The sequence below is a fragment of the Coturnix japonica genome, chromosome 4, assembly GCF_001577835.2.
Source record: "Coturnix japonica isolate 7356 chromosome 4, Coturnix japonica 2.1, whole genome shotgun sequence".
Taxonomy (NCBI): domain Eukaryota; kingdom Metazoa; phylum Chordata; class Aves; order Galliformes; family Phasianidae; genus Coturnix; species Coturnix japonica.
In genome coordinates this window covers 34,960,569-34,972,549 of record NC_029519.1, presented here as the reverse complement: position 1 = coordinate 34,972,549, position 11,981 = coordinate 34,960,569, and the positions used below count along the sequence as shown (strand labels likewise).

The 11,981-nt window shown below is 41.7% G+C and overlaps 1 protein-coding gene across 6 annotated transcripts; it reads right to left on the bottom strand.

The window, feature by feature from the left end:
- Window positions 1–640: 640 nt before the first annotated feature.
- Window positions 641–11,972, bottom strand: CASP3 (caspase 3). 6 transcript variants are annotated; one of them, XM_015861407.1, is made up of 8 exons: window positions 11,871–11,967; window positions 9,453–9,592; window positions 7,877–7,969; window positions 6,319–6,443; window positions 5,710–5,838; window positions 3,528–3,703; window positions 2,974–3,091; window positions 641–2,119 (listed from the first exon to the last, which is right to left on the bottom strand). In XM_015861407.1, exons 3-8 carry the CDS (start codon window positions 7,948–7,950, stop codon window positions 1,893–1,895), a joined length of 849 nt encoding a protein of 282 aa, XP_015716893.1. In that variant the 5' UTR covers window positions 7,951–7,969; window positions 9,453–9,592; window positions 11,871–11,967; the 3' UTR covers window positions 641–1,892. The 6 variants fall into 6 exon arrangements, with proteins under 6 accessions (XP_015716893.1, XP_015716892.1, XP_015716894.1 ...); XM_015861406.1 differs by having other exon boundaries at window positions 11,863–11,956; XM_015861408.1 differs by having other exon boundaries at window positions 11,858–11,943.
- Window positions 11,973–11,981: the final 9 nt, after the last annotated feature.

Below are 11,981 nucleotides of genomic sequence, written 5' to 3'. Positions count from 1 at the left end.
CAGCACGGCACAGAACACGGTACTGCCCAAGAAAGTCACTGTATTCTCATCCTTGGAGGCTCTCAGGATGGGGCTAAAGGAAAGTGCTGCTGGGATGCTGCAGTGCTGGCGATGGGGCTGCTTTGAGTGGGACGCTGGAAACGCCCTCTAAAGGCTCCCTCCAACCACCACTTTGACAAGTGGTTCTGGTTGGCTCTTCAAATCAACTACAGACTAAGGTCAGGTTCCTTCAAAGCCTTTTCAGCTACTATTGACACCAATGATCCAGGTAGCTGTGAGAATACCTGTATGTTTAGTTGAAAACACAAGCACTTGTTTTCCAAGTTCAGCTCAAGAACTGCAATGCTTGGTCTGAATGCCTGCCCAGAACAGTGAAGAACTTTTATTTTGCAGTCACCAGAAAACCCATTTACAATCACCTCCCCTACGTGACTGTTGAACCTCTAATCCCCGTGTCTCACTCTCTCCCCTTATTACCTGACCATCATGTATATAATGCTTTAAAGAAGCATCTCAGCTTCTGGTGTTAAAGCAGATGGGGAAAGGGGAATGATCTTTTTGGTTTTTTGGGGGGGTTTTTTGAGAGGAAAGGATATAATTGCTCAGATCCTAAACAAATAATACATAGAGAAGAGCACTATACAATTCAGGTGACAATATTTAATTTAAAAAAATCCAAACGGCTCCGGAAGAAGACATCAATTCACTAACACCATTTATGCTACACAACATAAAAGATTTTAAGTCTTATTTTGCAAGCACCAGACGGTCATTTACCAATGTCTTCCTCTGTTCATCAAAAGACTGTCACAATCTGAACCATTACAAAAAGCATCTATGCTTTACAACTTTCTAAATGCCTACTCCACAAAATCCGGGGTCAAAACTAAGAGACTTACGTTTACTATTCATTAACATACTAAGATCTTTTGAAAGACACACGTAATTAACCCAATTGAGAGCAGACAAGGAAATTTCTCTGGTAGCACCACATTCAGGCTTCCGCAAAGATCAGATGTGGTATGTATATCTGCAGAAAGCAGAATCACCCTGATTTAAGGGCCAGAAAGAGGAAAGCTGGCTTTTCAGAATGCAGATTTTCTTTTACATTGAATCTTGTGGCCTCATACATGCCCAAAGAGTATTAAAGCTCTCCCTAGGAGCTGCAATAAAAAAGGCATTTGGGAAGACTGGTCCCTTAGTTCCTCAGCTTCAAGGCCAAAAACACAAATTCACTTAGAAACAGATAGTGCGTTGATAACATTACCTCACCTAATGCTCAATATAAAAGGTTATAAAATAATTAAGACAAAATGAACTTACTTCTAAAGATGCCTCCTAAGCATATGTAAGAAATGAAATGGCCATTTTTCACAGTTTACGTCCTAAGTAATACAAGAAGTTTAGGCTACCTTACAACCTAAACTCAAAAAACTCGATTGTTTCTTTGTTAAGAATTAACGTGTAATGACACTACTACCACATTACTGCAATTAGCAACCAGATCACACTCTGAATCTTCTTCCTACTGGAAAAGATACGAAACCAAACCATTTACAAGACCAGTTTCTTTTGCCCGCTCCTTCTGCAAAGTGAAATGTAGCACCAAGTAGGTCCAGTAAGTGATGTGATTTCTCTTCAGTCCCCTCCTCGTAATTATTCCAAATTCTTACTACGTTCAAATTTTCCTGTGCTTCAACTATTTAAGTTTGCATTTCTAACTTAGCCATACCACGGGTTACTTCTAACAACGGACATATCCAACTCTCAGATAGTTCGTTGTGCCTCATATGGCAGTGAACAGTAATTCAGACTAAAGTGGTATTCCCTACTAACAGTGTATAAATTACAGATAAAAACCCAAAGTGAAAAATTGCACTTGGCAATTTTCTTTAGCAAGGAAAGTAAAATTCTTTGGTAAGCATAGACACAATGCATGGAATCTGTTTCTTGGCATTGAAATCCTGCCGAGTGGAACAGGATTCGTATTCTGCCACTCTGCGATTTACACGAGTTAAAATCTGCATGAGTTCAAGTTTCCTGGCATGTTCCCTCAGCATTCTGCACAGAGACTGAATGAACCAGGAGCCTTCAGCTGCGTTCCTCCAGGAGTAATAGCCTGTGGAAGACAAGGAGACCAAGCTGATCAGATGTAGCAGCCTCTGACACAGGACAGGACAGCAGTTATAGAATGACACAACATACCCAACAGCAGAGAAGGGCTTAAAGTAAACAAAATAAAACCCCTAATCAACAAAGTTTAGATTTGACAGTCCCTTCAAATTTCAACCCAAAAGGTTTTTCTAACCATCTGTTTTTCTAATGTGAGAAGATTTTAGGTAGGTGAAAAATAATCAAAAGGCAGGAGAATTATCTTCTGCTCTCACACGTTAATTATTTACTACTTCATTACAGAATACGCACATGCAGGAGCAGTGACAGCACAGCGAGAGCCAAGATGCAGAACAGATTTCACTGCCACTACCTTCAGCTCTAAAAGCATAAACTGATAAATAGACCTTATTCCTGATAATTGATAATGCAGTGGGCATACTAAGGGCCCTGATACCACTAATTCACTTAGGTTGCAATGAGATAGAGCTGACAGCCAAATAATACTTTGGTGTTTATCACCATTTCTGTGTGTATAAATATACAGACATCTGTATATAATATATATAAATATACATAGATGTCCAATTGCTCTGTTCTTTCAAAATTAATAATATCCTTTTTCCTGTTGCAAATTATTTGCACAGCTCAGATTAAATCAATCTGCAGCACATTCACATTTGAGACAGACCTATAATGAGCTTTTTTCTAGGAAATGAGAGCAGCAAGTGATACAAAGAAAATCAGAAACTTCGGAGTAATCAGCCACTGCATGGAAAAGGCTGCCAACTGCCAGCATCACTGCAAGCAGATACATAGATACACTTTGAGCAACAAATCCTTTCTTTGCAGGCTTCTCACCAGGAGCAGTAGAATACGCATACAGGAAGTCTGCTTCCACAGGTATTTTCTGACACACCGTTTCATCTGGTCCGCTGTCTGCTTCAATACCTGAATCTAATTCTGTTCCTCTACAGGCCTATTTGTTGGAAAGAGGAATGGACAATAAAAAATAAATGAGAAAAGGCAATGATCGTAATGACAAGAATATTATCAATATTTTCAGCTTTGAAGACGGTTAGACTAGAAAGACTCATATGAAAAGTTATTAGCATTTATTTATATAACCTATTTGGTTAGAATGGCTATTCACATGAAAGTACATTCAGAAGCTCACTGAAATACTGGCCAGCATTCAGAAAGATTTTGCACCACCTTAACTCATTCAAATTAAGGTGATTTCAGCTATTATAAGTACTAAGGGAGCAGACTACTCCAACGTTAGACCTGATGGGAGTCTTATTCTGGAAGTAAATCCCTATAAAGCAATTTAGGAATAATTATTCTGTACTAGTGGGAAACAATTTTCTGAATTATTCTTATGATTTGATGATCACTATTCAGTTGTACCTCACCTGAATGAAAAAGAGTTTGGGTTTCCCTGCCAGACTTCTGCACTTGTCACCTCTGAAAAGGCTTGTTAGTACTTTCAGTTCAAGAGGGCCATCTGTACCATAGAAGAGTCCTTCATCGCCATGGCTTAGCAACACACAAACAAAACTGCTTCGCTTACTGTGATCTTCTTCAGAAACTTGGAAGAAAAGAGAATTAAGTTATTGCATTCTCCAGGAAGCTTTGGACATTGTGTACTTCCCATGTGACAGAACTCATTAAGAACAACTGTTCCCAGATCTAGAAACCTCAAACACTTTTCACTTCTAATACAAGGAGCTGGTGTACTTTACTTCATAAAGTCAGACTTAGAAAATCCTAAACTTAAGGCTGATCCTACCCATTGTAGAACGTGACCACGTGGAAAAAATGGCTATGAACATTGTGAAGAGACAGAGTAAGTTGGGGGTAATGATTCAGCACACACACTATCTCAGATTTTAAATGATACACCTCACTCACATGGTCAATGGGATCAGGCTGATGGGAAGTGAAGGCTTGTTTCTCCATACATTTCAAACCTCTGGATTACATGGCAACTGTACTAAGAAAACTGATGATGCTAGATAGACCTAGGTACTAAGATTATACTTTTCCATTTGTTCTTGCCTTCAAGAAGCAAAGTTTTATTATAGAAGAATTCGGTATTATAACAAAAGCAATATTAAATTATGCGATCTAACGCCATTGCTCTGTTGTATTTATCACAGAATGGCACGGGTTGAAAAGGACCACAATGATCATCCAGCTTCATCCCCCCTGCTATGTTCAAGGTCACCACCCCCCAGACCAGCCTGCCCAGCGCCACATCCAGCCTGGCCTTGAATAGGCCAGGGATTCCCCTGAATAGGGATGGGGAAGGTCTAGCAAGATTTTACAGGTTTCTGTGTTTTGTACTTAAAGACCTTTAAGCATGACATAAAGCTTTTCATCTTGTGGTATGTAACGATAAACAAGAGACGTTCTATGTGAAACTGTGAGGTATGTTCTTGATGACCCAGATGATTCCTTCAAGTATATGAAAAGACACAAACAAGGTTTAAAGGAAGAGATCCAAAAGGAATTTTGAGTGGGAATCTCAAGAAAATGCAAGAATTAGTAGACAGAAAAAACATAGTCCTAAAAGCTGAAATCTTCTGTTGAGCTTGCTGAAATACTGAATTTCTATTCTAGAAAAACTGTTTTTATTCTTCCCAAACAATGCATGCTCAGGCATTCCTATAAACTATGGACAAGCACTACATCTATAAGAGTCAAGAAAAGCTAGTTTTGCCATAGTTTACACCATCCGTCTGGAGGTATACCACAGGTAAGAGAATGTGACCTTCCACTTTCAGCTTCTGCCAACAGATAAGCTGCAAGTTAACTAAGCCTAGGAGTCTTCTCTGGCATGAACATTAACTGGCACTAAATAGCCAAATCTATGCTTCCAAACATATATATTTAAAAAACAGGGTTGCTGCAGACTAGTTTACTGTTGGGAATACTCCCTGGAACATTTTCACTGCTGAACTGTTTCTGTGACCAGAAACAGTTTGAAAGAGTGTCACAGTTGTGCCAGAGAACCTTCCAGCAGTTTACTGGAGCAGACTATTTCAGAGCAACAGAACACTTCCAGGCACCATATAATTTACTAGTCTAGATGTAGTCAAGTCCAAACAAAACAAGATCAATGCAAACAACAGTATAAAGATTTCACTTGAAAGACAGCTGTTTTGCATCACAAGCCAAACAAAACATGAGTTACTTCCCTAGAAGAGTAATTCAGTCCACATACTTGTAGTTCTGGCCGGTTGATAAGAACACCTCTTGGACCACACTGCCCAGAACCCTTCTACCCAATTAAGTAGGTTTCTTCCCAGCTCACAGTTTCAGTGAACCAAAGGTCAGAAAACAAATCATTCTGCATTTAAATTTCAGAAGATGATAGAAGATGAGAAAGGATTCTGAGACAACAGTCATGGCACAAAAGACCGAGAGGCAGCAAAGATGAATTAACATGGGAACTATGATGTTTATGTTTTCTTTAGCAATAAGGAGGTGTGAAATACTCTGTAAAAGAACCACAGAAGAAGAGATTTAAGTACTAGAAGTGATTTTGGAAACAGTGGATTTAACACACATTCTGATCATACTTGAACTTACCATTTTTTAATAGCTTAAAAATATCTCTGCTTGACAGGTCATTGTTAAGCTTGACTTTATATCCCAGCTTCATAAAAACTTCTCTGACACTTGCAGCATCTGCATCCGTGCCTGCACGAGATGACAGTCCTAGACATAAAGGACGGGTATTATTTTAATGCGATGTAAATGGCACAGTCTGATTGAACCAAATTATTTTCTTTTTTATACCCACATCGGTCTAGAATATTATTCCATTATTCCAGATCCACTCCAAGAAAAAAACATTGTGCTATTATACATGCACCTCCCCATCTACCCCCTCATGCCTATTTCATATATTCATCTATTACTTATACCTACCTATCCACATTGAGAAAATTATTTTATTTGCATAACAGAAGTCATGACTAAAAGGCACGGCAGATTTGCACGCTGCCAATCAGTTTTTCCTCCCCACTACTCCCTCTGTGCTTACCTAGAAGAATACACTGAAATGAATCCTATCCACTCAGACCACTTAATTTTAAAACACACTCAAAACTGGACTGCGTATTTAATTCTGAAGAATAATACATGCCTCAAGTTTATCTGAAATACAGGACAAAAAGTAATAATTGAAAGCAGTACCGGTATCTCGGTGGAAGTTCTTATTGTTTATTATAACACATACTCCCATCTCTGGATAATCCATTCTGTAACTATCATCAGGCAGAATTCCAGAATCCACAGACTTGCTAGCAGGTAAGTTCATTCTGTACGTAAACCAGACAAACTTAAGTATTAATTTCTGTTCTCTCTTCTCTGATTTCTTAGTATCTAAATAAATAAATGGGTAGTCAAGCAAAACCAGTGGAAGTGATAAGATTTGTTATTTGATTTGTGAAAGCGATGCCTGGAAAATCAGTGGACAGATCTGACATGAGACTAATGAAAAACACATTTGCCCAGAGGTTGAAGTAACCCATGAAACCTCTTTGTATGGCTACGTTCCCAAATCATATCATTGATTCAAGTTCTGTTAAATCTTTGCATATGCATATAAACAGACTAATAAAAGCAATTAATATTTGTAGTATTTTTCTGTGCAATTTGTAGCAAGCTTAAAATTCAAAGCATCAAGGACAAACTCTCTAAAGTGATAATGCCTTTGTACAAAATAACTTTATACTTAAAACATTAACTTAATGAAACCAATGATCATACCGCTAACAAATCAGTTGTAGATTTGTTTGGTTTTGTTTGTGTGTTTACTACTGTCTTTTAATAGCTATCTACCTGGAGGCCAGCTCAGCTCTAACACTCTAAACCAAACCTGGATATGAATACCACTCAAAAACCCTATTACCAGTACGTTTTCACAGGTAAACATCCTAAAGCTAGAAAACAACAGAGACTCTGCATAGCTATAATTCTGCCTTAATGTGCACACTAATTACACCATCCCTTGTGACTGAAGCTGCTTCCAACATTACACAGTCAACACATACTGAAGTCTGTCTATCTTTCCTCATTTAAGCACACATGCAAGCGGTTACAAGATTGAGACCTGCTACCACACTGTGTTTTACATATAAAGAGTTTGTAATGCTCTTAAATCAACTTTTGCTTGAGGCACTTGAATGAATGACTTCAGAAGGAAATTATCTTCCCAGGGAGGGTGTAATGTGGTCATAGTGCTACGCCAATGGAACAACGAATGTCACCAGGAAAAACAGGACTGCTCATCTTCCTTTGCACTGCTGGAAATCCCCCTTGCACTACTCCTTCTGCACACATAGGTCTACAGAAGGCCAGTTTAAGAGACTGAACTGTCTGCTGCAGGTTCCAGTGAGCTCTAGAAGCAGTTCAAGGAAAGGTGTGAACATTTAGCTTAGGTTAAGACAGAGAAATTTCTTTTTAACTATAGTTAATGGCTTGGTAACTGCTAACCCATATCTAACTGCACCTTAGGTATTCTGCTTTTTTGTTCCTTGTTCATACATATGGCCTGTTTTGTCAGAGATGGTATACTTTCAAAGCCAGCACAGGAACTTTTATATATATATATATATAAATGATTAGCATACTGTAGCATATTTGAAAGCTTAATTTTATTAGTATCTCTTCTACAGCTCTCATCTTCAGTTACAGCATAAGATTCCTCAACACTTACATTGAAAACTTAAGCCAAAAGTATCTCACTTACCCTTTGGAACCAGGGAAAGATCTTGCATCTGACAGATCTTCCCCTGAGCGTGGTCCATCTTTTATGTCTGTCATTCTGGCTCTTGATTATCAGCTTGAAAACACAAGCAAAAAAGAAACATAAGATATCAAGGCAGAAATTAATTTAAAAGCAATAATCCTTCCTTCCAGTTGATGGTTTGATTTAGAAGGGACCTTAAAGCCACCCAAGCCCCAATCACTGCCGTGAACTGGGTGCCCCCACCAGCTCAGGCTGCCCAGGTGTAAGAGGCCATGCTTTTTACACTATTGCCTCAAAAGTTTGCTGAAATGGACAAGTTCAGGCAAGTCCTGGCCAAGGTTCCAGGACTCCCTTTGTCTGAGACACATAGGAACCAAGGTTCGAGAAATCCCTTTGTTTAAGAGATGGACAAGTCTGGGAGCTACGAAAGGGAGATAAGATGCAGATTAATGGCCCTAAAGTGGTCTTTCTGTGTGGGCCTGTCTCAAGGAAGATGGCCATCTCCGAGGAATTCACAGGACTCTGACCCGAGCCTTCCAGGATTGTCAGGTAGGCCGGGAAGAAGAAGGATAAAAAGGGCACGTACAAACCCCGAATTTAGGTTTTCTGACACCAGATGCCTCACTACGGAAACAAGGAGGTTTTCTGTCATCAGATGCCTCTCTACGTGAACGCCTGCATTCTGAAGAAGATGCCTGCATGCTGAAGAATCTTTTAGGTATCTGACCTTTGATTCCTCCACCGTCGTCCTACTGCTGCCTACTGTCTCTCCTGGGATTGCTGCTCGAGACTCTGCTCCATGAGACCTTGCTACTCTGACCATCTGCTCTGCGCTGCACTGATCTGCTGCTTGCGGCCCGCCACTCTGCTGCTGCTCTCCCCTACGCCTATTTTGCCCCGGATCAACGAAACAACGTGCAACGGGACGCTGCTGCATCCAGGTGGTGACTATTCCCCACTTTTAAGCAATTCTTGCCTCTTTTCCTACTTTTTCTATCGCCTACTTTCCCATCCCCATCACCCTAATTTTGGTATTCGCCGCTCTCCTTTCCCCATCCCCTCTGCTGTCTATTATTTCTAATAAACTGGTCGGATCAACATTTGAATGTTTTTCTTCTTAATCTCACGCTGGGCATAACATATCAAAAGAACCTTGCCTCACTCCTAAATTGGAGCGAGACACCAGGGCCCATCCAACCTTGGGCACCTACAGGGATGGGGCACCCACAGCTCTGGGCAGCAGTGCCAGCACCTCACTGCCCTCTGAATGAAAAAGAAAACAAAAAAACCCAAACAACTTCTCATTGTCTAATGTAAATCTACCCTCTTAGTTTAATGCCATCATCACAAGTTAAAGATAACTTGGGATTCAGAAAAGGTCTAAGCATCACAAAGTTAAATCTCTGCACAAGACAAAGTAATAATTACTCTTCTTATTTATATTCTAAATAATACACCATGAATATCCTTGGGACCACGTATTTTCTGTGGCTACAATTGCCAATGCACGAAAAGCACTAGTCTGGGTATGTATGAACTTCTCTCTTTCCTTGTTTCTTTAGAGACAGTTACGTACATTTCTAGTAGCTCCAAAAGATCTTCAAGGTTATTCTGACTACTGCTTCACTGTATCTTGAAGCACTGACGTAATTAAGAAATATGGTTCACAAGGTGATTCCAGACTTGAGAACTATATCATAATACATATGAGATCTCCTGAAAAACAAATTACAGAAGCATCAAAAAAGCTGTTATTTTAGAAATAGAGTTCATAAGATGCATCATCAGTTTATATTTTAGAAACACACTTTAAATATGATGAGGCAGGAACCCAGTTGGTTATGCTGAACTTCCCTACCCAGCACCATGATCAGGATTCACTCTGCCCAGCTACAAAGTTTAATTTCTTAGAAGCTCCCTACATAAAAAAAAAAAAGACACATGGTTCCAAAGGGTAACACAAGCATAGAACTCTCTGCTTTTCAGTTGCAGTGAACTGTAGAGCTTGACACTGCTGGGAATTGGCAAGAACAGCTGTCATTGAAAAGAATGTCCAACATCCCCCTGCTCCGGCACAGATATTTCTCCAGCACTATGAAGCTCGGCAGTGCCAGCACTTAAGGGCTGGGCCCAGGCAGTGTAAACTAACAAATATATGACCACCTGAGATGTGGTCACACCTTGTCCATCACATGAGCCAAGCTACCAAGGACTGCTTATAGAAAGACTTGGCCAAAGTATGGGGACAGCTCTTGACTCCTTGGCCTACAGAGTGAATTTAGGATGGTTACAGAGGGTAAGTGGATTACCAAGCTGCTCTGGGCAGCTGCGCCAAACAAAACCCTGCATCCCATTAGGGGCTGGTTTCAGTAAGCAGCAGCAGGAAAAACGCTGGCAAATGGCTGCAGACTTCAACAGGCAACTTTAAGATTTAGCACAACTGAATGATTCACTAACAACACTATCAATAATATCAACACTTGCTATAAAGAGTAAGAAGAGTTCAGAGTTTCTGAATGCCTTAATGCACCAAGTCACTTGCGCTTCTCTAAAAGGCAACATACATCCACAAAGAGAGACCTGTTTCCTTGCTAGGCGCTCAAACACACGCTTTCTGCTTTAAAGCACCAGTCAAGGTGACAGCACTGCTCCCTGCAGGACGATGCTGATTCAAATGGACTAAGAATTGCCTCATCCTAGTTGAGGTAATGCAATGATGTCATATTCTGTCAAGCAGAATTCACATTTCCCTGTGGAGAATGATCTCATGCTGAAAGGGACGGGGAAAGAAATCAGGACAACGCTTCAAAAAATTAATAAGAGAACTTAATCTGCTCCTTGATGCTCCTTTCCTGAAAGCTTTGGTAAGAAGAGTTTTCAATCCCAAGGAAATGTAAAAAATCAAGCAGCAAAAACAAGCAGCAGCTTTTTTACAAACCCAGCAGAATACGTTCTGCAGATGTCAGGAAGCCTATTTTTATGACCTGTTTTACAATATTTCTGCTTCAGGTCACACAGGCTAAGCAAACAAGCTGCGAGATGGAGATAAAGGGTGTAAAGGTAATCCTACAGTGAGCTGCAGCAGTACAGTGTGGTAAAACACAGTGCTTGAGAGAGGCACAATGCTCAGCAAGCTATGAGAAACAACCAGCGTCTCCTAGACAGCAATGAAACCAAAAGCATATTTTGCTCTACCTAGATGCAGTTGTTTCAATGCTTTTGTTTTGATAGGGAGATGATTAAATTTAAGTGTTTAGTTTGTTCCATCCTGGACTTATTTATCGCACTCAGATCTTCGTATCTATCACTGCTGCCACATAAGAACCACCAAGGCTGCCCAGAGGCGGTGGATGCCCCATCCCTGGAGACAGCCCAGGTCAGGCAGGGGGGGCTCTGAGCACCTGATGGAGCTGCAGGTGTCCCTGTTCAGTACAGAGGGGACCACGCGGCCTTTGGAGGTCCCTGAAACGATTGTACGATTCAATTCGAGGCACTGTTCGCTTGAATTCTGAACCACACAAACTGTACAACACTGCCAATAACAGCCAAGCTTCCGAGAGAGGAAGGGAAGCCGCAGGCTGACCCGCCTCCAGCTGCCCTCACAGCCGTGCAGGCAGCTCGCCCTACAGCTGCCACACAACAACCCGTCACAGCCACGAAGCGCGTGTCCGAAACAGAAACCGCAGACACACAACGCGCCCTACGTGTGACAGAAGGGCACAGCTCGCCGCGTGTGACCGCAAACACACAGTCACGGGGCTGTTAGAGGCTGGAAGCTGTTGTTTCATGCCTTCGTACACACGCGGTAACGCTAACGCAGCTGCGCTCCCTGTGGCCGCAGTGCCGCCATGGCGGAGCGCTCCGAGGGAACAAAGCGCAGCCCGCCCCGCCTCACCCCGCACCGCCGCCGCGGGGCCGCGCAGCTCGGCTGCCACCCCACCCCACCCCACCCTCCGGTCAGCCAGCTCTGCCCCGCCTCACCTCACCTCCTCACCTCCGGCACCGCCGCCCGCTCCGCCGCCAACGGGCCGCAATGCCGGCAGCAGCCAGCAGCCAGCCCCGCCCCGCGGCACGGCCCCGCCTCACAACGGCCGCCGTTCGAACG

Coding starts and splice junctions, on each gene's coding strand:
- CASP3 (XM_015861409.1), bottom strand. CDS start 7,950: ATGACAGACATAAAAGATGGACCACGCTCAGGGGAAGATCTGTCAGAT. Junction 3,092..3,527: donor CCAAACTCTTTTTCATTCAG/GTGAGGTACAAC, acceptor TCCAACAAATAG/GCCTGTAGAGGAACAGAATT. Junction 2,120..2,973: donor TGCGTATTCTACTGCTCCTG/GTGAGAAGCCTG, acceptor TGTCTTCCACAG/GCTATTACTCCTGGAGGAAC.